Source organism: Balaenoptera ricei, chromosome X, assembly GCF_028023285.1.
Source record: "Balaenoptera ricei isolate mBalRic1 chromosome X, mBalRic1.hap2, whole genome shotgun sequence".
Lineage (NCBI taxonomy): Eukaryota > Metazoa > Chordata > Mammalia > Artiodactyla > Balaenopteridae > Balaenoptera > Balaenoptera ricei.
Genome location: NC_082660.1, coordinates 67,800,303 through 67,813,896, shown reverse-complemented (window position 1 = coordinate 67,813,896; position 13,594 = coordinate 67,800,303). Strand labels below are relative to the sequence as shown.

The following is a 13,594-nucleotide window of genomic DNA, read 5'->3' as shown; positions in this document are numbered from 1 at the left end:
TATGGAATCTAAAAAACAAACAAACAAAATGGTCATGAAGAACCTAGGGGCAAGACGGGAAAAAAGATGCAAACCTATTAGAGAATGGACTTGAGGATACGGGGAGGGGGAAGGGTAAGCTGGGACAAAGTGAGAGAGAGGCATGGACATATATACACTACCAAATGTAAAAGAGAGAACTAGTGGGAAGCAGCCGCATAGCACAGGGAGATCAGCTCGGTGTTTTGTGACCACCTAGAGGGGTGGGATAGGGAGGGTAGGCGGGAGGGAGACGCAAGATGGAAGAGATATGGGGATATATGTGTATGTATACCTGATTCACTTTGTTATAAAGCAGAAACTAACACACCATTGTAAAGCAATTATACTCCAATAAAGATGTTAAAAAAAATAAATAAAATAAAACCAACATCCTTGAAAAAAAAAGAAAATAAACAAATGGGACCTAATTAAACTTAAAAGCTTTTGCACAGCAAAGGAAACCATAAACAAAAGAAAAAGACAATCTAATAAATGGGAGAAAATATTTACAAATGATATGATCAATAAGGAATTAATATCCAAAATATCAATATATAAACAGCTCATGAAACTCAACTTAAAAAGAAAAAAACCAAACAACCTAATTTAAAAATGGGCAGAAACCTGAATAGACATTTTTCCAAAGAGGACATACAGATGACCAACAGGCACATGAAAAGATGCTCAACATCACTAATCATCAGGGAAATGCAAATCAAAATTAATGATACAGCACCTCACACCTCTCAAAATAGCTATTATCAAAAAGAACACAATAACAAATGTTGGCAAGGATGTGGAGAAAAGGGAACCCTCATACACTGTTGGTGGGAATGTAAATTGGGTAGCCACTATGGAAAACAGTACGGATATTCCTTAGAAAATTAAAAATAGAACTACCATATGATTCAGAAATTCCACTCTTGGGTATGTATTCAAAGGCAATGAAAACACTAATTTGAAAAGATACGTGCACCCAAATGTTCATAGCAGCGTTATTTACAATAGCTAAGACATGGAAGCCACCTAAGTGTCTATCCACAGATGAATGGATTAAGAAGATGTGGTATATATATACAATGCAATAATAACCAGAAGAAAGAATGAAATTTTACCATTTGCAAAAATATAGGTAGACTTAGAGGGCATTATGCTTAGTGAAATAAGTCAGGCAGAGAAAGACACTGTGTGATATCATTTATATGTAGAATCTAAAAAATAAAAGAAACTAGTAAAAATAGCAAAAAAGAAATAGACTCACATGTATAGAGAACAAACTAGTGGTTACCAGTGGGAAGAGGGAATGTGGAGGGGCAATGTAAGGATAGGGGGTTAAGAGGTAGAAACAATCATGTGCAAAATAAGCTACAAAGATATATTGTACAATACAGGGAATACAGCCAATATTTTATAATAACTATAAATGGAATATAACTTTTTTTTAAAGTTAGACTTTAATAGGCATTTCTCCAAAGAAGATATGCAAATCGTTGATAAGCATATGAAAAGGTACTCAATATCATTATTCGTTAGGGAAATGAAAATCAAAACCACAATGTGATACCACTTAATACCTACTAGGATGGTTATAATAAGAAAAAACAAGCAAGTGTTGGCAAGGATGTGGAGAATTTGGGACACTCACACATTGCTGTTGGGCATGTAAAATGGTGCAGTTGCTGTGAAAGACTGTGGTGGTTATTCAGAAAGTTAAACCATGTGGCCAAACAATTCTGCTCTTAAGTATATATACTCAAGAGTTAAAAAGTCAGACACAAACATATATGTGTATGTCAATTATCATTGCAGGAGTAGTCACAATATTCAAAAAGTGGAAACAAGAAAAGTGTCCATCAACAGATGACTAGACAAACAAATTGTGGCACATACATTCAATGGAATATATATATATATACACACATATATATATACTCAGCCACAAAAGGGAATGAGGTTCAGGTACATGCTACAACATGGTTTAACTTTGGAATATAACTTTTAAAAATTGTGAATCACTCTATTGTACACCTCTGACTTACATAATATTGTACATCAACTATGCTTCAATTAAAAATGGTTAAAATGGTAAATTTTGTGTCATATGTATTTTACCACAATAAAAATATTGTTTTAAACCTTCAGTGGCACCAATAAGAGAATGCACCATCTAAAAAATAATATTTTTATATTGATTACATGTTGAAATCATAATATTTTGGATATATTGGGCTAAGTAAAATGTGTTATTAATTTTTTTTAATAAAAGAAAATAAATTAAATTAAATTCACATGGAAAGGCACAGGCCCTAGAATAGCTAAAACCAACTGATTGGGAAAGTGATGTACAGATACCTATCAAAGCTGAAAATAAAAACGCTTTTCAACCCATAAATCCTACATTTAGAAACTTATCATATAAAAGTACCACTAAACAAGAATATATATTCATATGTATATGAATGTTTATTGCTGTGCTGTTTATAGTGGTAAGGTTTGTAAATAACCTACCAATTGAGAATTGAATCAATTGTATAGTATCCTTACTGTAGACCATTATGAAAATATTTAAACGTAATTTTTTAGGACGGGAAGGAAGGTTTCATATCCATAGCACAAGAAGAGATGTCAGCCTTTAATAGAAAGAGGGACATGCCATCTATTCTAAAAGGAAGGCATATGGGTAAACATGTCAGTAAGTTGGTAGCTTTGGTGGATGAAGGCAATGGACTTTCCATCTAACTGTGAATATTTTCTAAGTGACAGTTGAAGCACAGTCATGAGTTTGCTGTGAGAAAGGGGAAGGGATGAAATAGTGGAGGTTTGAGGTAGGAGAAGAATTTTGGCAAAAGGAAAGCAAACAGTAGGGTAGCATATTAACCTTACTGGGCAATGTTATCTTCCCATCTGAGATTTTGAGTTCTTGAATATAAATTAGACCAATCAGTAGGTACGTGTACATTTCTTCAGGCACAATACTAATGTTTGAGAAATTGTGAGTTTATTATGCTATAAATGTGTGTGTGCACCTGTTTGTATCTATTTATATCTTTATCTATATTTCTTTTACACATTAAAATCAATGTATGACCACCAACTAAAATCATCTCAAGGACCACCATGCATTTCAAATGGAGAAACATTGCCTTAAAAAAGCTCCTACCATGCACAAATATCACCTCCTCTTTGAAGTATTGTCAGACACCCAGAGACATGGTTAAGAACTCCCTCTTCTATGTCTCAACAGCATCTTGCACTTAACCTTATTCAGCTCCGTAAAGACATGGACTGTGTCTTTAAAATATGCATTCCCATGACCTTACAGGATCGGGAACCTGGAACATAGTGGAGCCCCACTGACTGACTGATGGGACAGAGCCAAGTGCTCATCAAGGTTTTGAAAACTGAATTCTAAAAACTTAGCCTCCTCTATAACATCCACCAAACACCTATCTGCCTCCACCTGAGAGACAGGTGGGCAGCATTTGTCCTTAGGAAAAATTGTTCCCTAGAAGATCATTGTGGACATGAAATCCTTGGCTGAAGGGATCAAAGAGATATGATTCTCGCAAGGAATACAACAGTCATGTAATCTACCTAAACTCTAAATGTAGGAAGGCTTCATTCAGTGTTATGTCTTAAAGCCCTTGTTTCTTCCCTTATTCTACACTTTGCCCCTGGGTGATCTTCCCTAGCTTAATGGTTTTAAATGCAATCTCTAGCCCATACATCTCCATATTCACAGTCCCCTAAGCTTACTTGACTCTGCTCTTTGAATTAATAATAAGCCACTTCAAATATGACATGGTCAAAATAGAACTCTTGATTTCCTCCAAGCAAACCTGTTCCTTTCCCAATCTTCACCATCCTTGTAAATTCATCCCTATGTACCAAATTGCTTAAGCCAAAACCTTAAAATTTACTCTGAATTTTTCCCAAATTTTCTTGTTCCCCCACATATAATACATCACCAAATCTTAATTCTTCCTAATACATGTTGAGAATTTATCAAATTTTCTCCTTCTCATACCATAATTCAAGTCCAAGCCACCATTATCAATAACCGGCATTATTCCAATAGCCAATAGTCTCTCTGGACCTACTTTTGCTCCTTTCTACTATCCATTCACCAGAGAGCATCCAAAATAATCTCTTAAAAACATTATTTTATGTCCATACTACCCAAAGCCATCTATAGATTCAGTACAATCCGCATCAAGATACCAATGGCATTCTTCACAGAAATAGTAAAAGCAAACCAAAAATTAATATGGATCCTCAAAAGAGTCTGAATAAACAAAGCAATCATAATGAAAAAGAAGAAAGCTGGACGTATCACACTTCCTGATTTCAAACTTTATTACAAATCTGTAGTAATAAAAACAGTATGACACTGGCATAAAAGTAGACACATGGACCAGTGGAACACAGTACAAAACCCAGAATTAAAGCCCTACATATATGGTCAACTAATATTTGACAATGGCACCAAGAACACCCAATAGAGAAAGAATAGCCTCTTCAACAAATGGTGTTGTGAAAACTGGGTAAACATATGCAGAACAATAAAATTCAACCATTATATTACATCGCTCACAAAAGTTAACTCAAAATGGATTAAATACTTAAACATAAGACCTGATACCATAAAACTCCTTGAAGAAAATTCAGGGAAGAAGTTCCTCGGCTTTGTTTTTGGCAATAATTTTTTGGATATGGCACCAAATCAAACAACAAAAGCAAAAATAAACAAATGGGACTACACCAAATTTAAAAGACTCTGTACAACAAAAGAAACAATTAAAAAAATTAAAAGACAACATACAGAATGTGAGAAAATTTTTGCAAACCATGTATCAGATAAGGGGTTGATATTCAAAGTATATAAAGAACTCATATAGCTCAGTAACAACAACAACAAAAAACCCAGTCCAATTTTTAAAAAACAGGCAGAGGAACTAAATAGACATTTTCCCAAAGAAGACACCAAATACCCAAGAGGCACATGAAAAAATGCTCAATATCACTAATCATCAGGGAAATGCAAATCAAAGTCACAATGATATATTACCTTACACTTGTTAAAATGGCTATCCTGAAGCATACAGGCGATAACATGTATTGGTGAGAATGGGGAGAAAAGGGAACACTTGTACACTGTTGTTGGGAATGTAAATTAGTTCAACAACTATGAAAAACAATAAGGAGTTTACTCAAAAAATTAAGAATAGTACTACTAAATAAATCCAGCTGTTCCACTTCTGGATATTTATCTAAAGAATATGAAAACCCTAATTCAAAAAGATATATGCACTCCTATGTTCATCTCAGTATTATTTACAATAGCCAAGAAATGGGAATACCATAAGAGTCCATAAATGGATGAATGGTTAAAGAAAATGTGAGATACACACACACACACACACACACACACACACAGAAACTTAGGTACACACACACTGGAATACTACTATTCAGCCATAAAAAAGAATGAAATCCTACCATTTGCCCAAACATGGGTGGACCTGGAGGATACTATGCTAAGTGAAATAAGTCAGACAGAGAAAGACAAATACCATATAATTTTACTCATATGTGGAATCTAAAAAAATGAAGAAAACCAATGAAAAAACAAAATAAAACTAAAACAAACTCATAGATACAGAGAACAACGTAGTGGTTACCAGAGGGGAAGGGGGTCGGGGGGTGGGTGAAATGGGTGAAGGGGGTCAACTGTACAGGCCAACTTAATAACAATAATCAGGTCTTGTTATTTGACTCTGAATAAAAATACTATTGTTTAAAAAATAAATCGGGTGATCATTACAATTTTAGATATAAAGGAATGCATATTATTAAAAAATTGGAAAAAAAAATTGGGGTATAGTTACCACAATGTTGTATCTATACATCACTATCCAGGAATGAGATTTTTTCCTTTTAATTTTTTAAATTGAAGTACAGTTGACATACAATATTATATTAGTTTCAGGTGTACAACATAGTGATTCAACATTTATATACATTATAAATTGAGCACCACAATAATTCTAGTTACCATCTGTCACCACACAAAATTATTACAATATTATTGACAATAATCCCTATGCTGTACATTACATCCCTGTAACTTACTTATTTTATAACTGGAAGTTTGTACCTCTTAATCCCTTTCACCTATTTCACTCAATCCCCTATCCCCCTTCCCCTCTGGTGAACACCAGTTTGCCAGGAATGAGATTTTACATATGTGAATTTTCTATGTAATTATATTATTCCTTTGAGTACTAACACTTTTTTAATGTTATGTATTTTCTGGGTTAATAATTCTGTAATATATATTTATTTGTTTTCATAAGCAGAAGTTAACTTTTCTTGATAAAGCTAGGTCTTTAAAAATTATAATATGCAGTGAAAATTTTGAGGACAATTAGTACACTGAGGATTTCGTGTCATTGCACTGAGTGCTCTAACACAGCTATAGTATTTACGTTCTAATTTCAGTTTTGAATAGTGTTTCTATCTCTTTCCCTTTGAGTGTCTACCAACTATCACTTCTTGCTGCTGTCTTCTAGCTAAATTCTAGCATCTCCCATTTTCTTAACTTTCTGCCTTTAGTGTCCATTGGCCTTTAACGTCCACTGGGAAAACAAATGACAACTCTTGTTTGAAAAGCAGTTAAAAAAATAAAAGCTAAATATGAGTGAAGAAAAAAAAACGCAAAATGATACACCACAGCACACCCACTAGAATGCCTACAGATAAGAATATAGAGTAATAGGAACTCTCATACACTACTAGTGGAAGTGTAAATTGGTGTAAAAATTTCAAAAACTCTCTGGAAAAAGCTATGTAAACTGAAATCACACACACTTATGATACAGGAATTCCATTCATAGATTTATTTCCAATGTAAACGAACCTGTGAACAGAAAGACAGGTACAAGAAGGTCCATAGCAGCATTTTTGGTAAGAACTCCAAACTGGAAAAAAGGTAATGTCCACCAGCAGTTGACAGGATAAGTTGTACTACATTCATTCAATGTTAAAGTATATAATAATGAAAATGAGCAAATACTGCTATATACAACAAAGATAATTAACAAGACATAGTGGATTTTTATTGGAAAAAAGAGAGCTACAAATGAGTACATATTGTATAATTCCATTGATATTGTACAAAACTCAGAAACCAGCAAAACTAATCTGTGATGCTAGAAGTCAGAATAGGGGCTTCCTCTTGGGACAAATATGAGGGGAGAGATGGGAGGGGTGCCATAGTAGGTTCTGAGATGCTGGTAATGTCCTGTTTCCTGACTGGCATGATGGTCATAAGGTGTGTTAAATCTGTCATAATTTATCAAGTCTACATTCATGATTTGTGTACTTTGTATATGTTATCTCAGTAAAAGCACTTAAAGTTAAAATATTTTATTAAAATTATGCTGAAGGTAAACAGTTGTATGGAAAGATATTCACGGGTTTTTAAAATTCAAAAAGAAGGTCAGAAACTATCAAAAGAAGTTCAGAATGGAGAGTATGATCCCATCTTTTTACTTTCACACTTAGGGTGGAAAACATGCCATATGTCACAGCCACAGGCACAGCTCCTTCGTTTTTCATTTAGCAATAACTAGAACAGTTTGGAGACTGGTAAAGTAGAAATGGCTGAGACCAGAAGTGTAGTTCAATGTGGCTATGGAACAGATTTCATGGAAGGATGTACTGGGTGGATAAAGATGAAGATGGAGAGCCAGGTAGGGACCAATTTGTGAAGAATCTGAATGCTGTAGAATGGGATCAGCATGTCATTTCAGAGGTAAGATATTGTCATTCAATGCTATTTTTATCTATTAGATGCAGGGGTAGTAGAAAATTCAACTCACAAAAAAATGTGAACTGGATTTCAGGGGGAAATTGCATTTGTTTTCTTTAATGACTGCAGAATTTAAAATCCTCTCTGAATCTGCCCTTGGGAAGCACCTGTCTAGACAAGGAGCATGGAGTGCTTCTGGCGAAGAGGAAAGACCAGGGTGAGGGATCCCATCAGGTCTGATCTCAATTACTCCTTTGTAGCAGCTCAAAAGATGCTGCTGCTTTCCACAAGATTCTCCTAAGATACGATCAGCACAGAAACTGAACATCTCTACCTGTAGAACATGCACATTCACTTGTATAAAAATTGATCTCTTTAGTCCAGTTTGGCCAAATCCATGGTCCTGAACTGCCTGCTTCGCTACTTTAAGAAAGCATCTGGAATGTAGAAAATGTCAGAGGTTAAGTGTTTGGACCCTCATGTGAAGGCAATGCCCTCTGAAGGAATTCCAGGGCACAGGATAACTGAACGTAACAGTATTCAGTACCATCAAGAATTTAAGGAAGGATTTCAGTTGTGGAGAAAAATGTAAATTTTTCTCCTTCTCAATATTCCACTGCATACCCTGAGGGTTGAGAGCTAGGATTTAGCCCAACTACTTTGGTAGCACTCCCAGAAAATAAACCAGCTGACTCCTCTTCCTTGCTGAAGCGTTTGAATTATACCTCCCCAAACACAAGACCAACCACTTAACTAATCAGGTCCTATTCTGGTGGTGTTGTTCTCACCTTATGGAGCCCCAACCAGTCCTCACATACTGCTAAATGAAGAAACAGGAAATCCAATCATTCCTGTCATCACCTTCATCCGCATCTCCCTCCCATCCTAGTGCACTTTGGCTCTAGCCACCCTGGATGTCCAGCTGTTATGCAAACTTATTTTGTACTTTCAAACCTCTGAGCCTTTTCTGATACTGATCCCTCAGCCTAGAATGCCCTTATAAATCCTTCCCATCCTATTCATCACTTAGAGCTCAATTCTTCCTTGAGGCATGTGCCCCCAATCCAAGACACCTCAGACTAAGCTGTAATTCATTGCTTGCTCCTTCTTCTGTGTTTGTACCATATGTTAACTGTCCCTCCATCAGAGCATATTTTTTCAACTACTTTAATTAAGAGTACCTTAAATAAACAGGGTTAATCATTTGTGAAGGGCAGATGGTATGAGAGAAAGTACTTATGCTTGAGATTCTGACAGACCTGGGTTCAAATCCTGGTCTCTTCCACTTGTTGCCTGACTTTGGACAGGTAAATTCACCTCTATGACTCAGTTTCCTCGCCTGTAAAATGAGAACCATTAAGAGTAGTACCTCATAGCTAAGATTAAGTGATTTAATATGAGATAAGTGAAAATACCAGAAATAGTGTCCGGTACATAGTAAGTGCTCCATTATTATTACCATTGTTTGAACCTACCCCAGAATGTAAGCTCTACACAGAAAGGGATAATCATTGTTTGTCCTCTGGTGTACCTCTAGTACCCAATACTGTGCCTAGCATGTGACACATACTCAAGAAACATATGTTGAGTGAGTGGATGAATTAATGAATCCGTGAAATAATTCTCATCTTTCGCATCCTCCTCCTCTCCAAATCCTCTACCGCCTATTAGCTTTATACCTCACAGAAAAACTTTGTGGTGCATCACTGAACATTCCCCAACCCTTACCCTCTTTGCTTTACCTCTGTTTGTTACCCCCTTTCATGAATTCTTTTCTCTGACAAGTTTGGCTCTAGCAACAACCACTTCAACTAGCCTCTCGGGCCAGGCAGAAGTAGGGGGCCGGAGTCGGGTACTGGGAGCGGGGCGTGGCCACCACGTCGCAGAACGCAACTGCGCCTGCGTAGGCTGCGGCAAAGCCTAGCTCTCTGAGGGTTGCATTTATTGCTGGCTGGTGTTTGTGTAGGAGGATCGCTCCTCTCGCCAGCTCTCACTTCTGATCCGCGCGGCTCCCGGGTCTCTGGCTTCAGCTTTGTGCTGAGGCGCCGACACACCTACCATCCTCTCTCCGACGGATCGCTGACCTCCCCATTCCTGTTCCTGTCTCCTGGAACCATGTCTCTGGTAAGCCAGAATGCGTGCCACCGCAACGCAGAGACCACTGTAGATTACAGCGACTTCCATGGTGAGATGCAGGCTATTAATGCCTCCGGGTCCCCCACATCCATGCTAGTTCCTGATGCTCCCCAGGGCCCTCAGGCGCCAATCGACTCTCAGGGTGCTAGCGCTTCCCAGGCTGCGCAGGACCCGAACGACCTCGAGGTGCTGATAGATGAGCAGTCCCGACGTTTGGGGGCGCTCAGGGTCCACGACCCTCTAGAAGACAGGTCGATTGCTTTGGTGAATTTCATGCGAATGAAAAGCCAAATCGAGGGGTCTATTCAGCAGACAGAGATGCTAGAGTTCCTCAGAGAATACTCAGATCAGTTCCCTGAGATCCTCAGACGAGCCTCAGCCCATCTGGACCAGGTCTTTGGGTTGAACCTGAGGGTTCTTGATCCCCAGGCTGACACCTACAACCTAATCAGCAAACGGGGTCTCCAGACCACTGATCGGATAGCAGAATCCCTGGACATGCCAAAGGCAGGTCTCCTGGCCTTGGTCCTAGGCCACATTCTCCTGAATGGTAACCGAGCAAGAGAGGCCTCCATTTGGGATCTGTTGCTAAAGGTTGATGTGTTAGATGAGCCCCAGAGGATCAACATCCCCTTTGGGAACACAAGGAACCTCCTAACTACTGACTTTTTGCGTATGCGGTTCTTGGAGTACTGGCCAGTGTATGGCACTAATCCCCTCGAATTTGAGTTCTTGTGGGGCTCTAGAGCCCACAGGGAAATCACAAAGATGGAAGCCCTGAAGTTTGTGGCAGAGGCCCATGATGAAGAACCCTGGAGCTGGCCAGAAGAATATAATAAGGCCCTGGAAGCTGACAAGGCCAAAGAAAGAAGCCAGGCTGCTGGCTTGGAGTTCTGGTCAGAGGACACTATGAATGATAAGGCAAATGATTTGGTCCAGTTGGCCATTAATGTCACAGAGGAGTTGCTGCCTATACATCAGGATGAGCTGTTGGCTCACACTGGCAAAGAATTTGAGGACGTGTTCCCAAATATCCTCAGTCGAGCTACTCTAATCCTTGATCTGTTCTATGGGTTCTCTCTGATTGAGGTTGATACCAGTGAGCACATTTACCTCCTTGTCCAGCAACCAGAATCAGAAGAAGAGCAAATGATGCTAGAGAGCCTGGGGAGACCCACTCAAGAATATTTGATGCCAATCCTGGGTTTGATCTTCCTGATGGGCAACCGTGTCAAAGAGGCCAGTGTCTGGAATTTGCTTCGGAGATTTGGTGTGGATGTAGGGAGAAAGCATGCCATCACCTGCAAACTTATGAGACAGCGCTACTTGGAATGCAGGCCACTGTCCTATTCTAATCCAGTTGAATATGAGCTTCTGTGGGGTCCTCGAGCTCACCTTGAAACCACCAAAATGAAAGCCTTGGAGTACATGGCCAGGCTCTACAGAAAGCAACCACAGGACTGGCCAGAGCAATTTAGGGAGGCTGTTGAAGATGAGGAGGCCAGAGCCAGGTCTGAGGCAACTGCTATGTTCTTCTTTGGCCCCATGTGAAGTCTGGGGGAAGTGTGTCACTTCAATTGGGTGGCATCAATTAAAGGGGCCCTGGGGAAATGGGCACTGGGGCCCCAAATCAGAAGCTGGGCAGGGTTGGGGTGAAAAGTACACATTGTGCTTGCTATTTGTGTTCCATTTCTAATAGTATTTCCTTCCTTTTAATATACCCTTGAATTAGATTCATGATCAGTGTTTATAAATGAAATTGCTCATTTGCCATTCCTGTCTTGTTTCAATATAAAAGTTCATATAGCTGCATAAAATGTAGTGGTAATATTTACATCTTTCTATGATGTGGAAGAGAATATACAGTTGTTCTTTAACCGTTTGAAATAATCAGTAAAATGGTCTGGTACAGAAGTTAAGTAACAACAGTAATAACATACCCACAACAAAAACAAACACAAAATCACTCATCTGTTGATGTTCTCCCATAGTGTCTACGGTGTTTTTTTTTTTTAATATTGGCATTTACCTGTATTTGCTTTGTGATTCCAGAGTGTAGTGAAAAATAAAAGTATAATGAATTAGGCTCCATGCTTAAGCACTCTTTCATTCAACAAACATTTATTAAGTACCTGCCATACTCTAAGCACAGTGCTTTATGCTGGGAATATAAGGGTGAGGAAGGCCCAGCTGAGCCCCAGGAATTGAGGGGGAGGGGCTGTGGAAGTAAACCAACAATTATTTCTGTGGCAAGTCGTATAATAGGGGTAAGCTCAGAGAGCTATGAGAGTTTACAGGAGTAACTCCCAACTAGGAGGGGACGGTGAAGGGGCAGGGGTGTCAAGCAAAGGGTGAGTGCGGGAGTGGTCAGGGGTGGTGGCAGGGGAGGATGAGGTGGAATGGAAAGCTGGGACAAGTTAACCTTTAGGTGACTTCTATTGTAAGGCCTGAGGTTGGGGAGAGGGAGGGAGGGAGGACTAGTCCGTGGAGTCAGGGGCAGTATGTGAAACAGCTTCGCGGGATTTACGTGTAGCTCAGAAAGACAGTGTTGAGTTCAAGAGAAGTGTGGGAGAGATAAACCTGTGGCAGAGATAACAAAGGTCCATATCCTCAGAGAGTGGGTCTTAGGAATCAACAATGGTTCTCCTGAAGCCAGCTGGTCTTGGATCTCGGGTCAGACGGAACAATCCACCTGGAGGAACTCTGAATGGCAACCTCTGCCTGCGCTGTTTATTTCTGCACTCAAGCCGTTAAGGTGAGTGTTACTATTTTGGTTCTCTTCATTCAGATGCCGGATCTCGCAGCTTCTAGCCCTGCTCGCGGCTCTCTCCAAGCCTTCCCTAGAGAACAGGCAGCTAACAATTTCTGTAAGGAAGCCTTGGCTCAGTGGTGGATGTTATACGTAAAGTCACCTATAACGCGAGGTGGCGGGGGTAGCAGGGGGCTGCCTATCAGTGGTGTAGGTTTTATGCTTCCTCACCCACAAGCTTTCTGCCCTTTCATCCGTTTAATCACTAGGGGTTACCCTCAACTGCCACCTCCTATCAGATGGAAGAGAGGATTTTCCTCACATTTTCGTCAGCCTCAGGAAGAGAACGACATAACCGTCTCGCTGGGGGGAGGGGACAGAAAGACGGGAGATACACACTTTCGGCCCCCAAGTCTAGCAGCCGTGCAGAAGCCAAATTAGAGCTGCTTGCTTGGGGAAGCCACTGCGCAGGCGCACTCCGCAGTTGCCTGGGAGATATAGGCCCCACTAGTCTCTGAGATCTTCTCTATCTTTGCATTCCGAGGAAAACTGAATGCTAAGGGCGGATTTCCGGTGACAAGAAAATGAGTAACTGGAGAGAAAGGGGTTTTGTTAAATAGGATGGGGGTGGAGTTGAGAGGCAGGAGAATATCCAACTCGAAATCTGGGACCTTGAAATAGGGTACTGCCTCCATGCTAAACTGAGAGCCTCTCATTATTCAGCCTCCTTGGACCTTTAATCTGTACATGCTTGTGGGGTGGGGGAAAAGGGGCAAGCTGATTAAAGTGCCAAGTTTTTCTTGCTCTGATTTATTTTTGGTGGGGGGGATTGGTAGACTCCTGGATCCTCAGGCACATCAGTTCTTCTGGGGGCA

The 13,594-nt window shown here is 39.6% G+C and overlaps 1 protein-coding gene across 1 annotated transcript; it reads left to right on the top strand.

Moving 5' to 3' along the window:
- Window positions 1-9,949: 9,949 nt before the first annotated feature.
- Window positions 9,950-11,745, top strand: MAGEE2 (MAGE family member E2). Its single transcript, XM_059911298.1, has one exon. The coding sequence runs from the start codon at window positions 9,950-9,952 to the stop codon at window positions 11,519-11,521; it is 1,572 nt and encodes a 523-aa protein (XP_059767281.1). The 3' UTR covers window positions 11,522-11,745.
- The last annotated feature ends 1,849 nt before the right edge of the window (window positions 11,746-13,594 follow it).